A 22,295-nucleotide genomic window follows, 5' to 3' on the forward strand; every position below is an offset into this window, starting at 1 on the left:
TACTCCTAATTTCCTCAGCCTCAGAACCCATGAGATAATAAATGTGTGTTCTTTCAAGACGCAATATGTAATACACCATATCTTATAATCTTATTTCTGCCATCACTTTAAAAGAACAGTATTTTGGAGTTCCCAGGTGGTGCAGTGGGTTAAGGACCCCATGTTGTCTTGGTGAGGATGTGGGTTCGATCCCTGGCCTTGCTCCATGGGCTAAGGATCTGGCTTTGCCACAAGCTGCTGGTGTGGACTGCAGATGTGGCTTGGATCTGGTGTTGCCGTGGCTGTGGTGCAGGCCAGCAGCTGCAGCTCCAATTCGACCCCTAGCCTAGGAACTTCCATATGCCACAGGTGCAGCCATAAAACAAAAAAACAAAACAAAACGAAACCCCCCAATATTTTGAGGTTCCTGTTGAATGAGATTTTCTCTATATTACACATTCAAAAGTACATTTTTTATCAGAATATTTTATTTCAAGAGCTGACACTTTTTTCAAAAATTAAAAATATAATAACTTCCCTGAGTATCAAGAACTAATCCTACAAAAGACAATTACAAAATTAAGCAATTAGAGATACATAGTTCTCTGCATTCAATTATACTCTATTACAAAATTTATTCTTTAAACTCTCATGTATTTGAGGACTTTAATGTTTCCAAAAAAAGAAAAAAAATCCCAAGCAAATCCAAACACCTCATTTTGCATCCATGACGTTAAGGTATGTCTGATCTGTCTTTATCAAATTCCAGAGCAATCTTTAAAGCAGTGCTGTTGAGGCCAACAGACTGCATGTTGCATATGATAGAAACAACTATTCCTCTTGGGGGAACCTTGTTATTTAGAGCTTCTGCATCCAGTTCCTCAGGAAGGACCAGCAAGACACTACTGGCACCCACTGCACCTCCAGTATGTGAGGCATAATGCCGTTGCTTCCTGCAAGAACCATACGTTTGCTTCTTTTCCACAACACCCCACGCCATTGCATATTTACCCTCTTTATCCCAAGACATCTCTGTGTTAGGGACTGGTGTCCAAATCATAAGCATGGTTTCTGGTTTGAGATATCCTGGTAAAAGATTTTCATTTGAGTTCTTAAACAGCCCGACTTGGTAACCATACAGCATTGCATTCCCAAATTTCAGAAGGTCACCCACTGTAGACAGAAATCCACCACCAGCCCATTTATAGGAGTTATCCACATAAGGAGTGTTGACAAGACGTTTCTTTTTATTGTAAACATAAAATCTAAAATGAAATAAGAATAGTCATTAAAATCTGATAATCTATCACTGACTTTATACATGAAAGTGAATACGAAAATATATACATGAGACAGACCGTATTTCATTATAGCAACATACTAATCACTGATTTTTCAGTTTGCTTCAAATTGCAATGAAACACAGATAACCGAGTAATTAAAGTATAGAGAGCAGGCTTTTTTTCTATTGACAAGGCTTGTCTATGCTGAGTGTATCAAACTTCTGATTTCTGCAAAAAATGTACTGATTAGCATTACACATAATATATATTTGCCCCACGCATATGCAGACAGAAACACTTACTGTTTAGATATTTTTAGCCTCTGGGCTCAATGAATCATGTGCCACATGTAAATTTTATAACTAAAAATGTACACATTGGGATGTTCAGGAATAGGGTTCACATTTGTAAGGAGACCACACTGCCTGTTAAAAACAACACAGAAATACTGTGCAGGAATTCCTCTGTGGCTCAGCGGGTCAAGGATCTGGCATTGTCACTGATGAAGCTCAGGTTGCTGCTGTGGTGCAGGTTCAATCCCTGGCCTGGGAACTTTTACATCAAAAGAAAAAAAAAAGAAATACCATGTATAATGACATGATGTGGTACTTTCTTGGTGCAGTAGAAGAAGTGGGACCTAGCAAGCCTCAGTTTATTATTTTTATTTTTTTAATTTTGCTTTTTAGGGCCACACCCACCACATATGGAGGTTCCCAGGCTAGGGGTCGAGTCAGAGCTACAGCTGCCAGCCTACACCATAGCCACAGCAACGTGGGATCTGAGCAGTGTCTGCGACCTATATCACAACTCATGGCAACGCCAGATCCTTAGCCCCCTGAGCGAGGCCAGGAATTGAACCCAAAACCTCATGGTTCCTAGTTGGATTTGTTTCCACTGTGTCATGATCAGAACTCCGCAAGCCTCAGTTTAAATCCCAACTTTCATCCTTACTGGCTATGCTTATTTTACTTGATTAACACTTGCACAGTTCTTACTATGTTCCAGGCATTGTTCTAAGAACTACATAAATATGAACTAATTTATTACTGTAACAATGTTAGGATGTAGGTACTATTAAATTTCCTATTTTACAGATGAGGAAACAGGCACAAAGACTATCAATAACTTGTCCAAAGCCACAGAGCCTATAAGTGGCAGAGTTGGATTAAACCCCAGGCAGTCTGTTGCCGCTCTGTTTCCATCCCCAAAACGTTTACTTTGCAGAGTCAGAAATAAATATATAAAGCACTCTGCATTTTCTGATAGGTACTTAATAACTGGTAGCTGTTATTCACTCAAGCATTCAACAGTTATCAATGGAGCACTTACCATGTGCCAAACACTGTTAGGATGCCCCCAGAAACATCCTCTCCCTCTAAATCCCATTGCCCTGTTCTATTTTCTTCATATCAACATCCAAGATTCTTAGTTTACATGTTTGTCTCTAAGGGCAAGAATCTTATCTACCTGGCTCATTGATGATTCCCCTATCTAGAAGAGTACTGTCCATCCACTAAGGGCTTGTAATATATGTTGAACATGTGAAAGCAACATTTGCTGGCCAAGTATTTAATGGAGACTCCTTGTAAAGCACTGGAGACAAGAACCACCATCCACGGTGGCTGCTCTCAAGGGGCTGACAGTCTTGTGGGACGGTTCTTAAATTTCAGAGCAGCATATGAATCAACTGGATGTTTTGTTAAAAATGCAGATTCTGATTCAGTAGGTGTGGGGAGGGCCCCAAATTCTGCAGTTCTAACAAGATGCCAGGTGATGTCAACGCTGCTGGTCCCTGGACCACACTATAACAGGTTGTGGGACAACTAGCAAGATACATGTGAGGAATCCCAAGCACTAGTGAGAGCTAGTCCTGTTGAAATGGCTGGTCACTTTGCTGAGGAGCAAAGCAGTTCAGTCTGGCTGAAGGAGAAGGCTCCACAAGGTGAGGCTGGCAGAGTAGATGTGGGACAGGGCGCAGGTCACAAAGGACTTTCTGCGCAATGCTAGGAACATTAACCTCTTCACCTTAGTTCACAAAATGCTCTACTTTCGTATATCCTCAGAGGAAAAAAACCTTTTATCTTTTTTATCCTTGTTATAGCTGTCATCCACCAGTCCTCTGCACCTGCTGTTTCCACCCTCTCCATTCATTCAAGTCCTCAAATGCTGGCTCCTGTTCCCCCATTTCTACTAAACAGCTCTTCTGTGGATTATCAAGGATCTTCTAATTCCCTTTTTATGGTCTTCATCTTAGTTGCCCCTGTGGCACTGTGACCCATCAGGCCACTTGGCTCTGGGCTCTCTGCTCGCTCTCAACCCTATGATTCCCCACATGCCTCCAAATACCAGTGGGTCTAGTGTTCCAGGTTTTCTTTTCTACAGAGATAACTACAAAACTGCAGCTGTACAACAACCCCGGTTCCATATTTACAATCGAATTCTCTACTAGCATTAACAATTCTCAAATTTGTTTTTTTCTCCTCAAAGGTTGCTTATCAGAACCAGCAGAGGGTCTCAACCCTCCCTTCAAAATTCATTACTTTGGGAGGAGCCAGATCAAGATGGTGGAGGAGTAAAATGTGGCACTTACCTTCTCCCACAAACATATCAGAAAACAAAATCTACATTTAGAATGATTCACGTAGAATACCTACTGAATGCTGGCAGAAGACCTTAAACCTCCCCAAAGGGCAACAAACCCTCCATATAATTGGGCAGAACAAAAATTCATTACTTTGGAGGGATTGTGGGTACATAAAATTTGAAAAATGACTCCTCTTTCTTCCTTCCAGATTCTTTTATGTCTTGGAGTTTGTGTCATGGCTCAGTAGAAACAAATCTAATATCCATGAGGATGCAGGTCTGATCCCTGGCCTCACTCAGTGGGTTAAGGATCCGACATTGCCATGAACTGTGGTGTAGGTTGAAGATGTGGGTCTGGCCTTGCTGTGGCTGTGGTGTAGGCCGGCAGTTGTAGCTCTGATTTGACCCCTAGCCTGGGAACCTACATAAGCAGTCTAAGTCATAATATTGGGTGAAGCTGGGATGACTACAGGTGTGTACTCCAAAGACTTAAAAAAAAAAAAAAAAGGCTACAGAGAATCTTGATATGCTCTCTGGAAAAGCAATGATTTGACGTGATCTTCTCGGTTCTCAAAATGAACACATCCAAAACTAATCTCTTTCAAACCTTTTATTTCTCCTCTCCATTAAAACTCTTCTTGCCTCTCTTGTCTTCATCTCTCTCATTCAATAATGCTAAACCCTATTATCCAACCTTAGCTTTGTGTCCTTTCTCTCATCTTTCCATTCCATGGCCACTCCTATATTTTAGGTCCTCATAACTTTCAGCCTGAATTCTGATTACACTTGTAATTCTAGCCAATCAAATCTAAAAGAAACCACATGACAGAAATACATTTTCTCACTGAGTGATATATTTCTTAGAGTGAACTCCAAGTTTGTAACTGGGAGAGAACTACCAATTCATTCTCATTAATAATCAACTTTGTGCAACTTTTAAGAGTAAAGCGTTTTGAAGCACTTATATCAAGGCTGGAAGTTAGGATAACAGTCATTCCTCTTTTAAAATATAAATACAAGGAGGGGTTCTGTTATGGCTCAGTGCGTTAAAGACCCAATATTGTCTCCGTGAAGATTCGATCCCTGGCCTAGCTCAGTGGATTAAGTATCCAGTGATGCCACAAACTGTGGCATAGATCACAGATGTGGCTTGGATCCGGTGTTGCCATAGCTATGGCATGGGCCTGCAGCTCCCATTCCACCCCTAGCCTGGGAATTCCATATGCTGCAGGTGAGGCCCTAAAAAGAAAAAAAAATATGAAGATTTCTAGACTTTAATCTAGAATTCGAAACTTTTTTTTCTTTTTGACCATATGCACGGCATGTGGAAGTTCCAGGACCAGGGATGGAACCCGCGCCACAACAACAACTTGAGCCAGTGCAGTGACAACATGAGATCTTTAACCTGCTGTGCCACCAGTAAACTCCTAGAATTCTAAACTTTAAATAGGCAAAGTCTAGACTTTAATCTTTTGATTCCTTTTTACAGAGGATGAATCAATGACTTTTCATGAAAATAATTTTGTTCAGTTGAATGATAACTATAATTTCAAATTCTTAAGGAATTTCTGCTCTAAAAAGAATGGAATTAGAGACACAAGTTCTTAAGTCACTGGGACATCTTTGTAACTGAAAAACTGATGGAATGATGCCAGATGACAGTCTCTTCCTACTTATTAGTCTCTATAGATTCCACACAAGAACATTACCACAGAAATCTACATCTACAAACTTTTGAATTCAAAACACTTTTACTTAAAAATGCTTCTTAAATGCCTTAACAATCACACACCACTTTGTACTTTATTGCTATCAGTAGTTAAAAAACACACAGAATTTAAGGGAGTTCCCGTCGTGGCGCAATGAATCCGACTAGGAACCATGAGGTTGCGGGTTCGATCCCTGCCCTTGCTCAGTGGGTTAACCATCCAGCGTTGCCGTGAGCTGTGGTGTAGGTCGCAGACGCGGCTCAGATCCCGCGTTGCTGTGGCTCTGGCTTAGGCCGGCACTTACAGCTCTGATTAGACCCCTAGCCTGGGAACCTCCATATGCCGCAGGAGCGGCCCAAGAAATGGCAAAAAAAAAAAAAAAAAAAAAAAAAAAAGACAACAACACAGAATTTAAAATGCAAACTGTAAAAACCAATCCCATTCTAGCATTTACCATTTACATGGACTGAACCTACAATTAGAGGGCCCATCAACTAAAAGCCTAAAAATGAGCTTCCTAAGGAACAACGTAAATAAGAATAAAGACAATGAGAGAAAGTAAAGGCCATTATCAATACTGTCAAAATATAGCAAACACTTCAGAAAACATTCATTTTATTTGATTTTGTTCCTATCCAATTATGAAAGAGATTTTTGTTGTAAGCATTGTGCCAAACACAGAGGAAATATGAACAGAGCCTAATAAAGAGCTAATGCACTGCCTAAGGATTTCCCCATCAACAAACTGAGTGTCTTTTAGTGGCAATAACATTAACTTCACTTCCCTGTGGGTCTTTGCTTAAATAGTTTACTTGCTTATACAGAGTACACTCGAGATACAGAATCACTATATATATATATTTGCATATTAAGAATCAATGTTTCTATTCTTCCATTTAAAAAAATCTCAGTTTCATTAGGAAAACAATGTGCCCAGCTAAAAACTTATTTTCTACATACTTTACAGCTCAATGAGGCCTGCTGCTAAAATTCTGGCCAAAGAAACATAAGTTGTATTTGGGGGTAGGATTCTGGGGAAATACATTACAATAAGTGACAGGCACCTGGAGGCACTATTTTAAACATATGTGCATGCATGCGCACACACACACGCGCAAAGAAGTGATAAAGATGATAAATGTTTCCTCTTGGGATACAGTAACTCTAAAAAGCCTAGGTCAAGATAATATAAACATATTCAATTTATGATTCTACCAAGGGTTCAGTACACTAGATAACAAAGCTTCAAATTTTTGCTGGAAATTTCCTGTAAAACGGTACCATACGACAAATGAATAGAAATGCATTTACTAAGTTTTACTTTAAGGCTTTTTTTTTTTTTTTTTTTTTTTTTTTTAGGGAAGATCTGTGGCGTTTGGAAGTTCCTGGGCTAGGGGTCAAATCAGAGCTGCAGCTGCCGGCCACAGCCATAGCCAGAGCCACACCAGATTCTTGCTGTGTCTGACCTATCTGACCTATACCACAGATCACAGCACCACTGGATCCTTAACCCACTGAGAGAGGCCAGGGACTGAACCTGCATCCTCATGGATACTAGTTGGGTTCGTTTCCACTGGGCCACAATGGGAACTCCTAAGGATTTTAAATTTTTTTAAATATATCTTTGAGAAAATTTCTTTTACTCTTTGAACTTCCCCCCAAAGCTGATGTCGTTACCCTCTAATGAAATAATTATTACAAAAATAAAGAACTGAAGTTTTAGAGGCCCAAATAGATAGTTTGGGCCTCTAAACTATCAAGTAAAATAAAAACAAAGCAATCGGATAGAGTATTTTCCTGGATAACATTTTCTCCTTTCTTTTAGTGCCCTATTTCTGTAGCACATCTAATCTATCTAAAATGAATCACTTACCGTTAGCACCACTGGGCACTACCAAAATCTAAAGAAGAAACCCAGAGCTGACAGGAACCTTTAACAGTAGAAACAGAAACCCACTTCCTTTTTTCAAAGAATGGGAGATAAAGTTAATTCACCATCATATGCTATCGTTTGATTTCTGTGCAAGTCATACATTAATCACTTATTAAGAAAACAGCAAATGACAGCTGCCTTGAAGTCTGCATATTCACGGAGACTAAATTTTATACTGAGAAAAGATGCTCAATAATTATACATAATGTTCTTCCGTCCCTCAGATATAAGTGTAGGCATGTTATCAAACACCTAGATCTAACTCAAAATAAGGTCATGTATCTATGTCATCTTTACTAGAAAATCTTTTCTAGATTCAACTGTCAAGTTCAGCTACTTGTCTTTTTTCCTTCGGCTTTCCAGTTGACTATAATGTTGGATCTAAAAATAATAAACACTGTCTGAAGTAGTTGCAAACTATAGGCCATTTAAAAATAAAGATTCGGGAATTCCTGTTACGGCTCAGAGGGTTAAGAACCCAACTAGTATCCATGAGGATGTGGGTTCTATCCCTGGCCTCAATCACTGGGTTAAGGATCAGGCAGCTGCAGCTCTGATTTGACCCTTGGCCCAGAAAATTCCATATGCTGCAGGTGTGGCCCAAAAAAGAAAAAACAAAAACAAACCCTTTAATCTTGGAGTTCCAGCTGTACCGCAGTGGGGTGAGGATCTGGTGCTGTGTCTGTGGCAGCATGGTTTGATCCCCAGCCTGGAGCAGTGACTTAAGGATCCAGCATTGCCACAGATGTGGTGTGGGTCACAGTGGCGGCTTGGATTTGATCCTTGGTCAGGGAACTTCCATACATGGTGGGTGTGGCCATAAAGATAAACACATTTTTAAAAATTAAAAAATAAAAACTATTTGAGGGAGTTCCTGTTGTGGCTCAAGCAGTAACGAATCCTGCTAGTATTCATGAGGCTGCAGGTTTGATCCCTGGCCCTGCTCAGTTCCTTGACATGAGCTGCAGTGTGGGTCCCAGAAGCAGCTTGGATCTGGCGTGGCTGTGGCATTGCCTGGCAGTTGCACCTCCAATTCAACCCCTATCCTGGGAACACCCATATGCCATAGGGAGACCTTAAAAAAAAAACCAAAAACACAAAAATAAAACTATTTAAAAGAGAAAAAAATTCATTGCTTGCTGCTAATCTAATTTCCTTTAGGTCCCAAAAAAACCCCAAACCCCAAACAAAATAAAAACCTAACTCCTTCAGGCTGATTTGCAATGCATATTTGATCCTTTTAAATAAGCTGGTAATTTACAAATGGTAATTTTACTAAATACAACAGAAAACTGAACAAAACTAGTACAGGGAATAGGAAGATAAAGCTAAAAAAAAATCCATCATTTCATCTATTCAAGTACCTTTAAGTCATTTGTAAAGCATGCTCTAAGGGAAACTTAAAAGGTAAATTTAACAGTTGATTTGTTAAATGTGTTACCTTTCTAACAAACTAAATGGAAACAAAAACACCATAAGGAAAAAACTCTTATTTGTCTTTAGCCTCAAAATTCTCTCCCAATACCTTTTTTACAAATTAGTAGTAAAAATTATGATAAAATTTTAGTTTGATATATTTCAATAAAATGATTTTCAAAATCATCACAACCATCACTGTAAAAGTAATTTACAGTGAAGAAACCTGGTATATCCCACCTCAACCAAGTGATTAAAATTACTATCACCAGTGATGGAACAAATTGAACTCATGTGACTTCTGAGAGACCTGACAAATAACGTAATTGTGATCCTAGATTAGACCCTGCACCAGGAAAAAAATGTTCCCCATTTGTTGTAAAGAACATCATTTGGGAGTTCCCGTCGTAGCGCAGTGGTTAACGAATCCGACTAGGAACCATGAGGTTGAGGGTTCGGTCCCTGCCCTTGCTCAGTGGGTTAAGGATCCACCGTTGCCGTGAGCTGTGGTGTAGGTTGCAGACGCGGCTCGGATCCCGCGTTGCTGTGGCTCTGGCTTAGGCCGGAGACTACAGCTCCGATTGGACCCCTAGCCTGGGAACCTCCATATGCCGCGGGAAGCGGCCCAAAGAAATAGCAAAAAAAAAAAAAAAAAAAAAAAAAAAAGAACATCATTTAGACAATTGGCAAAACTTGAATAAGGTCTGAAATTTGATATGAATGTTGTGTTGATGTTAATATCCTGAATGTCCTTACTTTTAGAAAATACACATTTAAGTATTCATGGGTAAATGAGTACCATGTTGGCAACTGATTTCCAAATGGCTGAGGGAAAAATAACATATAGACAGATAAAGCATATGTGGTAAAATGATAAACATTTGGGGAATCTGGATGAAGGGTATATGAAAATTCTTTGTACTAGTTGTGTAACTTTTCTTTAAATATGAAATCATTTCAAAATTAAAGACAATTAAAAATAAGAAAAGGTAAATAAACAAAGCGTTAACTAAAACATAAGAAAAGGGATGATGGAAGAGCAAATTACAGATGCCCATGATGGATGTTATTTTGGTTTAAGTATTCATGTTCTTAAATTACTACTGCCTATGCCACAGCCACAGCAATGCCAGATCCAAGCCATGTCTACAACCTACACCACAGCTCATGGCAACACCAGATCCTTTAATCCATTAAGCAGGGCGAGGGATTGAACCCACTCATGGATGCTAGTCAGGTTCATTTCCGCTGAGCCACAATGGGAACGCTCACATTTTATTTTTATAGGTGGAAAAATAGACATGCAGAAAAGCTCCCAAAATGGGGCAAGTTGATTTTGAAATGGAGACAAGGAAAATGTGACTTTTATAACTAACAAGAATAATGTGAAGTTATGAGATAGCTAGACATACCAAAAGGTATTCATTTACCTTGCTCTATTGTAAATCACTGGCTCATTTTCCTCCTGCACAGTTGTCAGCATATCCAAGTCATGGAATATTTTCTGCATATAGTCCAAATATTTATATCCTGAAGCTCTTTCTACTATGGCTGCCAGTAGGGTATAGCCAAAAGTTGAATACAAAAACTGACTACCTTGAGACATCATTGCAAGGGGGAAAAAAAAAAGAAAATGCTTAATTACTATTTAAAAGCATGTAAAATATTTTCCCACTGAAAACTGGTATATGTAAAACTAGAGCATTTACTCAAATATTCAGATAAAGATCATGGATGATATATTAACAAATTTAGTTAACTTTGGAATGGCACTGTTTATTCCATGTCTAACACAAGAATAACATGATGATCAGTATACTTAAAATTTCACATGAATCTACTCCTTTCTGTGGCAGTGAAGTAAGCAAATCCCACCTCAAAACTAAAAATCCTTCCAAATGGCAACAAAACAGAAAGGGTAAGAAAAGCACACTGATTTCTTGAGTTAGCTATCTTAATATACCTACTACCTATTGTTTCAGATCTAAATAGTTGTGCAAGGTCTTTTTTCAGTAAAATATATGTAGGTATAAAAAACTTATTTCAAATGTATATTAAAACACAAATATTATTCGAACATATAAAGAGAGTTCCAAATATATACCTTTATAGCATTTTGGATTCTGGAAACCAATTGTATGATCTGTACTAAAAAATGGGTGGGAATCTTATTTATTTATATTTGTTAAAGTTTGTTTTTTTTTTCTATTATAGTTGATTTACAATGTTGTTTCAAGGGTTTTTTTTTTTTTTTTTTTTTTTTGGCTTTTTGCCATTTCTAGGGCCACTCCCGTGGCATATGGAGGTTCCCAGGCTAGGGGTCAAATAGGAGCTGTAGCCACCAGCTCACGGCAACGCTGGATCCTTAACCCACTGAGCAAGGCCAGGGATCTAACCTGCAACCTCATGGTTCCTAGTCGGATTCATTAACCACTGAGCCACAACGGGAACTCCCTAAGGGACCTTATTTTTTTAAGACAAAATCCATGATTTTTTTTTTTTTGCCCTTGTTTATAATACCTATATAATATCTATTCACAGTAAGAAAAAACTTTTAAAATGAAAATGGAATACAAGTATACAAACTCGTATTTAAATTTACTGATTTAAAGATATGAAACCTATCATGGTTTCAACAGGGATCATACCAAAAGAATACCAAAAAAATTGTTTTTATAGATCACCTTTTTGGAAATGAAATTAAGTCGATGTACACTAATTTCTTTAAGAAACAAAAGCACAGAGTAAGTTGAACAATCTAAATACTAAATTAAATACTAATGAATACAATATTAATGATAATTTATCATGCCAACTTTGGTCCAGATTTTGAGAATTATTCCAACATTTAATTTTTCCCATGAATATCCTGATACTAGGAATCCACTAAATGTTTAGGTGGCCTCCCATGAGGCTAAATCAAACAACTAGCTGCCCAGATGCTATGCTTTGTTGAGAACTATAGACAGAAAGGCAAGCATCTGACAACAAAACCCATGCCATAACCTTCAACCACACTGAGTGCACTCTGGATGGTATCATTTTAGAATTTTAAAAATTAAGACTTCAATAATGATGACTTTGTAAAGAGAAGAAATTAATACTCACCAGGTTTAAAAAACAAAGGGTCATTTTTAAATAATCGTAGGGATTCAATTGAATTTTCAAACTTTTCTTTCAAATACAATTCACCTTGTTCAAAATCATTTTTCTTCTTGCAAGGTTTTGAATTCCGGCTCTTGGCTTCATTATCTTGCTCTATCTTAGTTTTAGCAGCAAAGTCATTCTTTTCATTACTTTTGCCTCCTTTTTCTTTTAAGTCTTTTTCCTGGTCAGATTCTGTCTCTTTCATCATCTTCAAAGCTTTATAAGCTTTCTCTTCTTTCACCTTTTTCATGTCCTTTTCATAATGACGAATTCCACTTAAGTGGGAAATCAATAATCTTGTTGTGACAGAAACCTGATTGTAAAAACATGAAAATTCAATCACTATATTAAACTGTATAATAAAAAGTCAGCGGTCTTGGAATAATGTCTCAGCAGTATCTTCCATTTTAAAATTCTGCTGGAAAAAATGTTACATACACACCTTCAGCCTCAAATTTCAGAAAAACACCCACTTGGTTATTATCCGGATAAAACAACTTTAATCCATTAATAATAATTACAGACAAGCCAAAGAATCTTATGAAACCTTTAAACCACTTAAATGTCATTAGAAAAATGAACTGTGAGCTTCATCACCTTTTCACCTTCATATTCTTTTTCTGGGAATTCAGGAACATAATGTTGTACTGGAATATCAAGATCTAGTTTCCCTGCTTCCCATAATTTTGCAAGAGCAACCATGGTGAGGCTTTTGCTGATACTGGCAATTCTCATAACTGTCTCTGGCTTGCATGGTACACGGTTCTCAACATCAGCATAACCTAAACCTTTGGGGGAAAAAAGTGAAGAGTCATTATTAACAGCTGCTTCATGGTCAAAGGAGTCTTCAAAATTGGAAACAATACCAGCTTAAAACATTCTATGTGTTTATATAAAGGAAAAGGTATTCCACTTTTATAAGTTAATTAAAACTAAACATATAAGGGATGAGAGTTTTAGCAATACTTACAACAGTAAGCCTAACAATTTAACCTTATAACTAAACTGAAATTGTACCCTGTTCACAAGAGTGATTTTCTGATTCAGTTAATAACTTTTCCTAGCTTATCTAAACGATTTGGTTATTCCACATTTTAAATAAATTATTTCACATGCTTTAAGAAAAATATCACTGTTCTTCAAGTTCTATTTATTCTTGGTTTTTTAAGTGAGTTTCCACTAAATTCCTTAAAATAACTACCAATAGAAATAAATGTGAAAAGATGTCCTGCAAATCCAATCTAGCTAACAATCAATTTAACTCAGCTGCAAATCAGAAGAAATACAATGTACTACTAATTTAAAGCACCTTCTAGAAAACGGTTTAAGTCAAGCTTCACCCTCTGTAGGATAAAAGTGTGGAAATCTAAGAAATACATAGAATTGAGATCTGAAAAGAATGAAAAGACATACAATAATTATTTTCAACTGTAAATGTAGATTATGCTGAAAAATATTTTCACAAAAAAAGCCCTCACAGGGCTGATATTTATAGAATTTTTTATTACATTATCTTTCATAAATCAGGTATGTTAATTGGGCTAGGTTTAAACTTAGGGAAAGAATCATATTTCTTCGAATTCAAAAGTTTACAGTTCCTATCAACTGCTAAAAGTACTACTTTCTCTAAGTGATGTCTGAAACAACATTTCCTAAAGGTAGGGTTCCTAAAAACCTGCTATGACCAGATGGATCAATTTGTGTGCAAAGGAAAAGTAAGTTAAATTATAAAATAAGTTTTAAAGTATCATAGAATGATTAGAAATCTCTCTTCCAAAGCTGCTTTTTGTTTGAAAAAAATACCTGACACTTCTGCATGGTTTTTGGGTTTTTTTTTGCTTTTGTTAAGTAGATCGCAAACTCATTAAGGAAAAGGAATTGTGTATATTCCCAGTTATTACTACAGTGCATTTTACAAACTAAGGAACTCAATAAATTGTTGAGTGAATTAGAAAAGAAAAACACAAAATCCTGACAGTTTGTCTACTCGTAAGAGTTATCTACAAATGTGCAGTTAACAGGCTATTATATACACAATTTTGAGAACAATAAAACCAGTCTTATAGGAAAGTGGGAGTAGAAACGAATGATCCTTAAGACCCCAACTTACTCATCAGAGTCAATTTTAAACCTTATTGTTTACAGAAAGTCCGATTCTGTTAGATATGTTTTCTCTATAGTGTGTATGGTTTTATGAAAACTGAACAGAATTTTACGGTATTCACTCCATTGAGTAACACATCAAGATTTCATTCGCCGACTGGCACAAAACAAGGCTATAAATAAAACCCTTCTGAGCCCACCTTCTGACCAAACTTCTTTTCCATCCACAGAGACTCCAACCACTATTCCTGGCGCGCCCACCTCATCCTAAGAGCAGAAAGGAGAGTACAAACACAGACCGAAACAGACACCTTGCACGTCCGCCAGCAACTTCGTCTGGGGCTTTCCCTTGGCCCCGCCCCACTGCCCCGCCTCCCCGGCAGGGCCCCGCCCACCTCGGCTCATGCCTGGCGGGAGCTAACCGTGAGGGGTGTGCTCGCTGGGCACACAGGGGGGAAGGGGTGGTTCCGAGGCGGGCGGTGACCTCCGCCCCAACTTGGGCAACCCCCCAAGTGCGTCTAACCATGGCCAGGAGGTCGGGAAACGGGAAGTCTTTCTCGGAAGCCGGTCGTGGGCATCCAGCCACCCGGGGTGGGGCCCGCTCGCCCCGAGAGGTGACCACCAAGGGGTCTCATTCCCCGGTGATGCCGGGGGTGGGGCGCTGGGTCCCCAGCCGCCTACGCCCCCCGTCGCCGCACCTTGATCCTGTGCAGGAGGTCGCGGCTGCTGTCGATGGCTCTGGCGAAGCGCCTGGCGTGGGGCGGCACCGGGGTGTGCGGAGACCACGGGGCGAGGGGCTGCTCCTGAGGCGGCAGCGGCTCGCTTAGAATCGGCGACTCGGGGTCGGGGGCCGCAGGGGGCGGCGCAGGGGACGCGCCCCTCAGCCCTCCTGCCAGCTTCATACCAAGGGCCAGCCCCAGCCCCAACCCAAGGCCCCCGACCCAGCCGGGGCCGAGCTTCGGCAGCCCGGCGCGCTGGTGGGCAGCGCGCCGCCCGCAGCCCCAGGCGCAGCCTCTGGGGGTCGCGGCCCGAGCCGGCACGGCTGACAAGAGCCGGTACATGGCGTCTCCAGCGGGCTGGCAGCTTCTGAGCTAGCGCAGGCCAGGAGGGCAGCGTAGGCGCGGGGTGGGGAGGGGAGGGGAGGGGAGAGGGAAAGGGGTGGCTACCGCATTCAGACCTTAGCAGTCGAGGGCCGAGGGCCAGAGCGCCGATCGCATGGAGTGCTTCCTCCTTTTCCCTTTCACATTGCCTCCACTCTAGATATTTCCTCATCTTTGTGCCCCGCACTTTCCCCCCGCTGCTTCCTCTTAGATCTAGTGTCTCCTCCTCAGAGAAGCCTTTCTAGTCTCTGTCCTGTTTGGAGTTTTCGCCACACCTAGACCTCCAGTGTGCACAACTGCCGTAATAAGATTTAACACTTTGTTTTACTAATTTACAAACTAATTTGATTCTTTACCAGATTGTGACCTCTGGAGAGCCTTGACTGCTACATTTGGTACATCTGCTCTTGGAACTGCGCTTGGCACACAGCAGCGGCTCAGCAGGGATCCCCTTTCCTCCCAGAACCCTCATCTCTCTTGCTATCACTATTCTTTGTCTCATATAGACTCCTTCCATTTCCCCTAACACCCTTTAAAATTTCTTATGGCTGTCTAGCTCCACACCACATCAAACATTTGTTATATTCAGTCCTTATATTAATTTTTTTTATTTTGCTGTGAAAAAGTTTTAAATAAAATTTACACTTAAAAATTCTAATCCGGGAGTTCCTGGTAGCTCAGCGGGAACGAATCCGACTAGTAACCATGAGGACGCAGGTTCAATTCCTGGCTGGAGTAAGGATCCAGTGTTTCAGTGAGCTGTGGTGCAGGTCGCAGATGTGACTCAGATCTGGCATGGCTGTGGCATAGGCCTGCGGCTGCAGCTCTCATTCGACCCCTAGCCTGGAAACCTATGCTGCAGGTGCGGCCCTAAAAAGACCAAAAAAAAAAAAAAAAAAATTTAATCCAGGAGTTCCCGCTGTGGCACAGTGGGTTAAGAATCCGACTACAACAGTTCAGGTAGCTGGGGAGGTGCAGGTTTCATTGTTCATCTGTGCAGTGGGTTAAAGGCTCCCTCCAGCGTTGGGGCAGCTGTATGATAGGTCCCAGTTGTGCTGGGATTCAATCCCTGGCCTAGGACTTCCATATACTGTTTTTGCCGCCATAAAGAAAAAAAACCCAAACAAACCAAATGTAACTTGTACAATTTAGTTAACTATGATTCCTGACAACTGTAGATGATCGGAGATTTTTTTTTTTTTTTTCCTTTTACTGCTGCACCTGTGGCATATAGACATTCCCAGGCTAGCGGTCCTTTGGGAGCTGCAGATGCAGGCCTAGCCATAGCTGCCCCAACACTGGATCCCAGTGCATGAGCACCCTACACCCCTACACCCTGAAGCTTGCCAAAATGGATCCCTAACCCATGCAGTGAGGCCAGGGATCAAACCCGCCTCCTCATAAACACTATCGCCAGTTCTTAACTGGCTGAACCACAATGGGAACGCCAGAGGTTCTTGTGAAATAATAAGTCCAACCTCAAATTACTACAAAGTGTAAAATGTGTATAATCCTATCAAACAGTTAATGATATGTTAATTTTGAAGATAAACATCCATTCCAATTTTATAATTTTCTTTTTATACTTTGGGATATACATATAATTTTATATATATTACACATAATATTATATACTGTTTATTTTAAATATTTTATTTTAAAAATTATTCAATATTAGTCTAAATATTAAATTATTTAAATAATACATATATATTTCCCAAAGATTTGTGAAACTTATAGGCCTTAGGTATACCCAATACCAGTATACCCAATGTATAAAATGAGCCTATCTTTCCTTACAGGTGGAATTCATAGAATTCACAGACTTGAATTGATAACTGTTGTCAAGAGAAAAAGCTGTAAACATCTTGAGCTGTTGTTAAATTTAAGGGAAATGCAATGATGGTAACCACATCTAGTCAGAAGATACAGGGGCTAAATAATTGTAAGGTGGTGGGCTGCTTATAAAAAGCCTACAACCCTGAAGATATCAGGGTATCCTAGGAGAGTTTAGCCATAAAACCCAATGAGGTCCTTGGAGCACCACCTGCTATTAGAGTTGACATGTGCACTCTGTCAAGATGATATTGGAGGTTCCCATCACCAGGGCTCCCACTACTCCAACCAAGTGGGTCAGTGAGAGAAAAAAATATAGAGGAATGTAAAAGACATAGCCAGTGGTGGTTACAATAAATTCTCATTTTTCTTTTAAAACTATAGATAGATAGTTTACACACTCTTCTTTCTGTACCTCTCCTCAGATCAGAAATGAAACAGAAGCCAAAGTCCTAATGGACTTCCACCAGTGTAGTAGCAAGAAGAGGCCACCCAAAGTATGGCTTCTGTAAAGGTAACAAAGAATGGATGTTCTCCATAAAAGCCAAGTGTTTAGGAGGCAACTTAACCAAGCAGCTGGCAGATGTGTTAGCAGAATCTTTACTGTTACTGTGAGATAGGAGCCCAGAGTTCCAGTATTTTAGTGCTCTGGACTGGGAGCTGCAGACACCAGATAGAAGAAAAGAAAATCATGAGAAAGGAAGAAGAGTGGGATGACAGAAAGAGAGGGGAAAGGGAAAGGAAGGCAAAGGAATTTTCTACTAAAAATAAATCTACAAACCAAATTTCTGAAACATACAAGGAAAATATTCCTAAGAGGCATCAAAATCAACAATCAAGAAGTGAAATCAGCTCAGACAAATGAAAACAGAACAATCTACAGGAAAAGAAAAAAAAGCCATTTCCTGGCTGTAGAAAAAAGATGGATTAAAAATAATTTTTTTTCCAAAGCATTCTCAGAGAAATAAATTTTAATATTCCCCAAACAAGGAATTATGAAATAAGAATAAATGAAACAAGAACATAAAGAACATGACAAAGAACTTGTCAGAAATTGTGGAAATAAAAAATCATGAGAGCTTTAGAAAGACTGTTTCTAAGTTGGAAGTACATATTTGGTGAGCTGTCTATAGAGAAGTCAGTTTTTATTTTCCCTTGGTAGTTACTTTTGCAGGCTAACATTCTCCAGTTGCTCTAACTATTCCTCATATCAAGGTTTCCAGGCCTCAAACTAGCTCTAAAAGCTAGACACGGTGATTGAGAATCTACTCCCAAAGTAAGACCATCAGTTCCCATGCTCTGGACAGTTCCCATTTTTACCAGTTGTACCATGGCATTTGTTCATAATGAATTTGTGGTCAGCAATCAAGTTTTTTTTTTTGTTTGTTTTGTTTTTTTGTTATTGTTGTTGTTGTTGCTATTTCTTGGGCCGCTCCAGCGGCATATGGAAGTTCCCAGGCTAGGGGTCCAATCGGAGCCGTAGCCACCAGCCTACGCCAGAGCCACAGCAACGCGGGATCCGAGCCGCGTCTGCAATCTACACCACAGCTCACGGCAACGGTGGATCCTTAACCCACTGAGCAAGGGCAGGGACCGAACCCGCGACCTCATGGTTCCTAGTCGGATTCGTTAACCACTGCGCCATGACGGGAACTCCTTTCTTTCTTTTTTCCTCCATAAACCAACTAATCAAACCCAGCTTCCCTTCCATATCAGGTCCTTGCAAGGTTGATTTAATATAGATGTCTGTTGACCTTTATCTTATTGTATTTCCATGGTATTTTTAAATTCTGTCAAAATAAACCTTTGGACTTTCATTTTTATGTGCAAACAAAATAAGCAAGCCTTTTGTCTGTTCAAAATATTGAATAAGGTTGGACCTTAGATAGAACCCACTAGTAACCCAGTAGAAATTTCTCTCTAAGGGGTCAGAGGTCCAGTAGCCAGGAGTCTTTTGATATGGTTGTTTAAACAGATAGGAGCTCATCATTGCTATTCAGTGACCTGGTAGTATGTAGTATCCTGAAGCTGGAACTTCTGTTTCCTCTTCCTTTTTCCTCTTCTGAATGGTTCCCATTGTATTCTTGACCCCAAGTTCACTGAAAACTTTTGCAAGACCCTACTTTTATTCATCCAACACATATTTATGAGTATCTGCTTTTTTGCCAAAGTTGGTGTTGAGGTTATAATGGTGACGAAAAAGAGACACAGTCTTGGATTTTCCTGGTGGCTCAGTTGATTAAGGATCAGCATTGTCACTGCTGTGTCTCTGGTTACCGCTGTGGTGCAGGTTTGATCCCTGGCCCAAGGACCTCTGCATGTCATGGGCAGAGAGTGAGAAAGAGAGGGAGGGAGAGGGAAGGAGAGAAAGAGATAGGGACAATCTCAACACCACCCCCACCCCCACCCCCGGAAACTTACAGGCTGGAAGGTAAGGTAGTCATGAATCACATAAACGCACAAAGATAAAATCCCAACTGTAATAAGTCCTATGAAGGAGAGATACAGTGTGTTGAGAGGGTATCATGGTGAAATTTGATCTAGTCTGGGAGAGTAGGCTTTCCTAAGTCAGTGAAATTAGATCTAAGACCTTAAGGATAAATGGAAATTAACTTAGTTGAATATGGGCAGAAGGAAAATGTTCCAGGCAGAGGAAGCATTAAGTGCAAAGGCCCTGTAGTGGAAGAGAGGAGGTTTTATTCAAGGAAGTAGAAGATGACCATTCGTATGGAGAACTACAGGAAGCAAGGCAGGGGATGAGGCTGGGAACCAACCATTCAGGACCTTATCTCTCTGTCCTGCTATTTCTTTGGAAGAAGGAATACTCTTCTAGAGAAGCTTTGGTCACAAGTCTTGCTCTAGTATTTAGTATAATATCTAGTATTATGAAATATTGTTTTGTTTTCTTGGCTTACTCTGTGCTTTGTTGTGTGGACGTCACAGGTCATAAGTGGTACTGTTCATCAGCTTCCTGCTGTACCTTCCAACCCCAAGAATAACTGAGTACTTCCTCCTTCACATTGATACTGTCTTTGTCCCAATTTTTCATCACACTATCTGTTTTTTCCTTCATTTTCTAAATTTTTATTGATGTATAGTTGATTACACACTTTTAAAAGTTTTGAGTGGCTTATTCTTTTATCCTTTAAAATTTCGATGAGGGTATTTTCACTTTGGATGATAGTTTGGGAGTATTAACTATTAAAAATGCTTATAACTCATGACCCAGCAACACATCTTTTAGGTTATATATTCTAGAGCTGTGAATTTTAAAGTTTGGCCCTTGAACCAGCATCATTAGCATCACCTGAGAACTTGTTAAAAATGCAAATGCTCAGGTCCCACCCAGATCTACTAAATCAAACTGAGTGGTGCCCAGCAATCTGTGATTTTAAAAGCTCACCAGCTGATTCTGATACATAACTAAACTTTGAAGAAAAAAAAAACTAAAGAAATATCTGCATACATTGTATCAGATAATTTTCTCCACAAGTATTTATTTAGTTCGCAAGTCTCTAGATTGGCAATTGTGGCTGGATCAGCTAGGCAGTGCTGATTTCCTCTGGATCGGTCATGTTCAGCAGTTTGCTGCTGGGTTAGCTAAGGGCTTGCTGGTATACGATGCCCTCAGCTGGCACAGCTCAACTCTTGTTCCATGTGGTCTCTCTTTCTCCAATAGGCTAGCCTGGGTTGGTTCACCTGGTGGCTGGACAGAGATCCAAGAGATAGAAAGCAGAAATATTCAAGGCTTCTTGAGGAGTTCCTGCTGTGTCACAGTGGGTTAAGAATCTGACTGTAGTGGCCGGGTCACTGCATAGGTGCAGGTTCCATCCTCAGCCTGGTGCAGTGGGTTAAAGGATCTGGCATTGCAACAGCTGCAGCTTGAATTCAATCCCTGGCCTGGGAACTTCCATATGCAGCTCTAAAAGGGAAAAAAACAAAAACAAAAAAACAAGGCCTCTTGAGGCCTAAGCTTGAAATTGGCACACTGTTATGTCTGGTGCATTCTATTGGCTGAATTAAATCCAAGGCCATCCTAGATTCAAGGGCAAGAGAAAAGGAGTTTACCTGTTGGTGGGGAGAGAAAATCACTTTGCAAAGTGTGTGGTTACAGGGAAGGGACAGATTGTGACTCCTTTTTTTTTTTTTTTTTTTTTTTTTTTGCCATCTTCTACACATGTGCATATAAAAACAATACAAAGCTGTTTACTGCAGCATTTTTGATGATAGCAAAACAGTGAAAACAACCTAAATACTCTTCTAAGAGGATGGGCAAATTGTGGCACATTCATACCATGGAATACTATGTATCCATTGAAAGCAATGAACTAGATCTCTTTCTAGGTCAACTAGAAGGGATAGAGAACAAAAAACCTTTTTTAATGAAGAAAGAAAACAAGAGCCATTTGTACAGAATAATAGTATTCACATATTTTAAAAACCTACATAATAGGATTTCCTGTTGTGGTGCAGCAGAAATGAATCCAACTAGTATCCACAGGTGCGGCCCGAACAAGCAAAAAAAAAAAAAAACAAAACAAAAAACCTACACAATATCACATATTTCTGATTTGTATTTTTCAGATTGCAGCTGCAGCATATGGAATTTTCCAGGCCAGGGGTCAAATCGAATCAGAGCTGCAGCTGCCAGCCTACACCACATCCACAGCAATGCTGAATCAGAGCTGAGTCTGTGACCGACAGCACAGCTCACAGCAACACTGGATCTTTAACCCACTGAGAGAGGCCAGGGATTAAACCCATGCCTTCATGAATACTAGCAGGGTTCATAACCCCCTGAGCCACAACAGGAACCCTTTGATGGGTATATGTTTATGTTTATGAAAGTATTATAGCCAGTCTAGTAGTATATACATCTAACTTATAGTAGTGATTACTCTTGGAGAGTGGGAAAGGAGGCAAGAATTTAAAGTGGTAGTCAGAGAGGATATTAGCTTTATCTGTTAGGTTCTCATTAAAAAGATACATTTATATGTATTCTGTGAAATTAAAATTTTAAAAATAAAACACAACTTTCATTGGAAACTCATTTCAAGAAAAGTTTCTTGTCTGACAGTTCTTCCAGGTCATTATGAGATTCTGTCATTCACTCAACTACATTTAGTGAATATTACTGTGCTGAAGCACTGTACTAGCTGCTAAGAGCACACAATTCTTTGCCAAGTTCCTGTTATTTTAGTCTCTA

General features: G+C 39.8%; 1 protein-coding gene across 3 annotated transcripts; it reads right to left on the reverse strand.

Annotated features, from left to right (window-relative positions):
• LACTB (lactamase beta) lies at positions 446-15,265 on the reverse strand. Of its 3 annotated transcripts, XM_021086851.1 has the most exons (7): positions 14,852-15,265; positions 14,354-14,420; positions 13,360-13,440; positions 12,648-12,838; positions 12,012-12,363; positions 10,334-10,499; positions 446-1,244 (listed from the first exon to the last, which is right to left on the reverse strand). In XM_021086851.1, exons 1-7 carry the CDS (start codon positions 15,212-15,214, stop codon positions 713-715), a joined length of 1,752 nt encoding a protein of 583 aa, XP_020942510.1. In that variant the 5' UTR covers positions 15,215-15,265; the 3' UTR covers positions 446-712. The 3 variants fall into 3 exon arrangements, 2 of the variants coding, with proteins under 2 accessions (XP_020942510.1, NP_001230291.1); NM_001243362.1 differs by lacking the exon at positions 13,360-13,440 and having other exon boundaries at positions 450-1,244; positions 14,852-15,241; XR_002342462.1 differs by lacking the exon at positions 13,360-13,440 and having other exon boundaries at positions 1,109-1,244; positions 10,334-10,495.

The sequence above is a fragment of the Sus scrofa genome, chromosome 1, assembly GCF_000003025.6.
Source record: "Sus scrofa isolate TJ Tabasco breed Duroc chromosome 1, Sscrofa11.1, whole genome shotgun sequence".
Taxonomy (NCBI): domain Eukaryota; kingdom Metazoa; phylum Chordata; class Mammalia; order Artiodactyla; family Suidae; genus Sus; species Sus scrofa.

Bases quoted from the DNA above. Each gene is read 5' to 3' on its own strand.
- LACTB (XM_021086851.1), bottom strand. From the start codon at position 15,214: ATGTACCGGCTCTTGTCAGCCGTGCCGGCTCGGGCCGCGACCCCCAGA. The intron at 14,421-14,851 runs GTGCGGCGACGG...TTCTGCTCTTAG, and splicing joins ACCTCCTGCACAGGATCAAG to GATGAGGTGGGCGCGCCAGG. The intron at 12,839-13,359 runs GTGCTTTAAATT...TTTCCCCCAAAG, and splicing joins CTTAAACCGTTTTCTAGAAG to GTTTAGGTTATGCTGATGTT.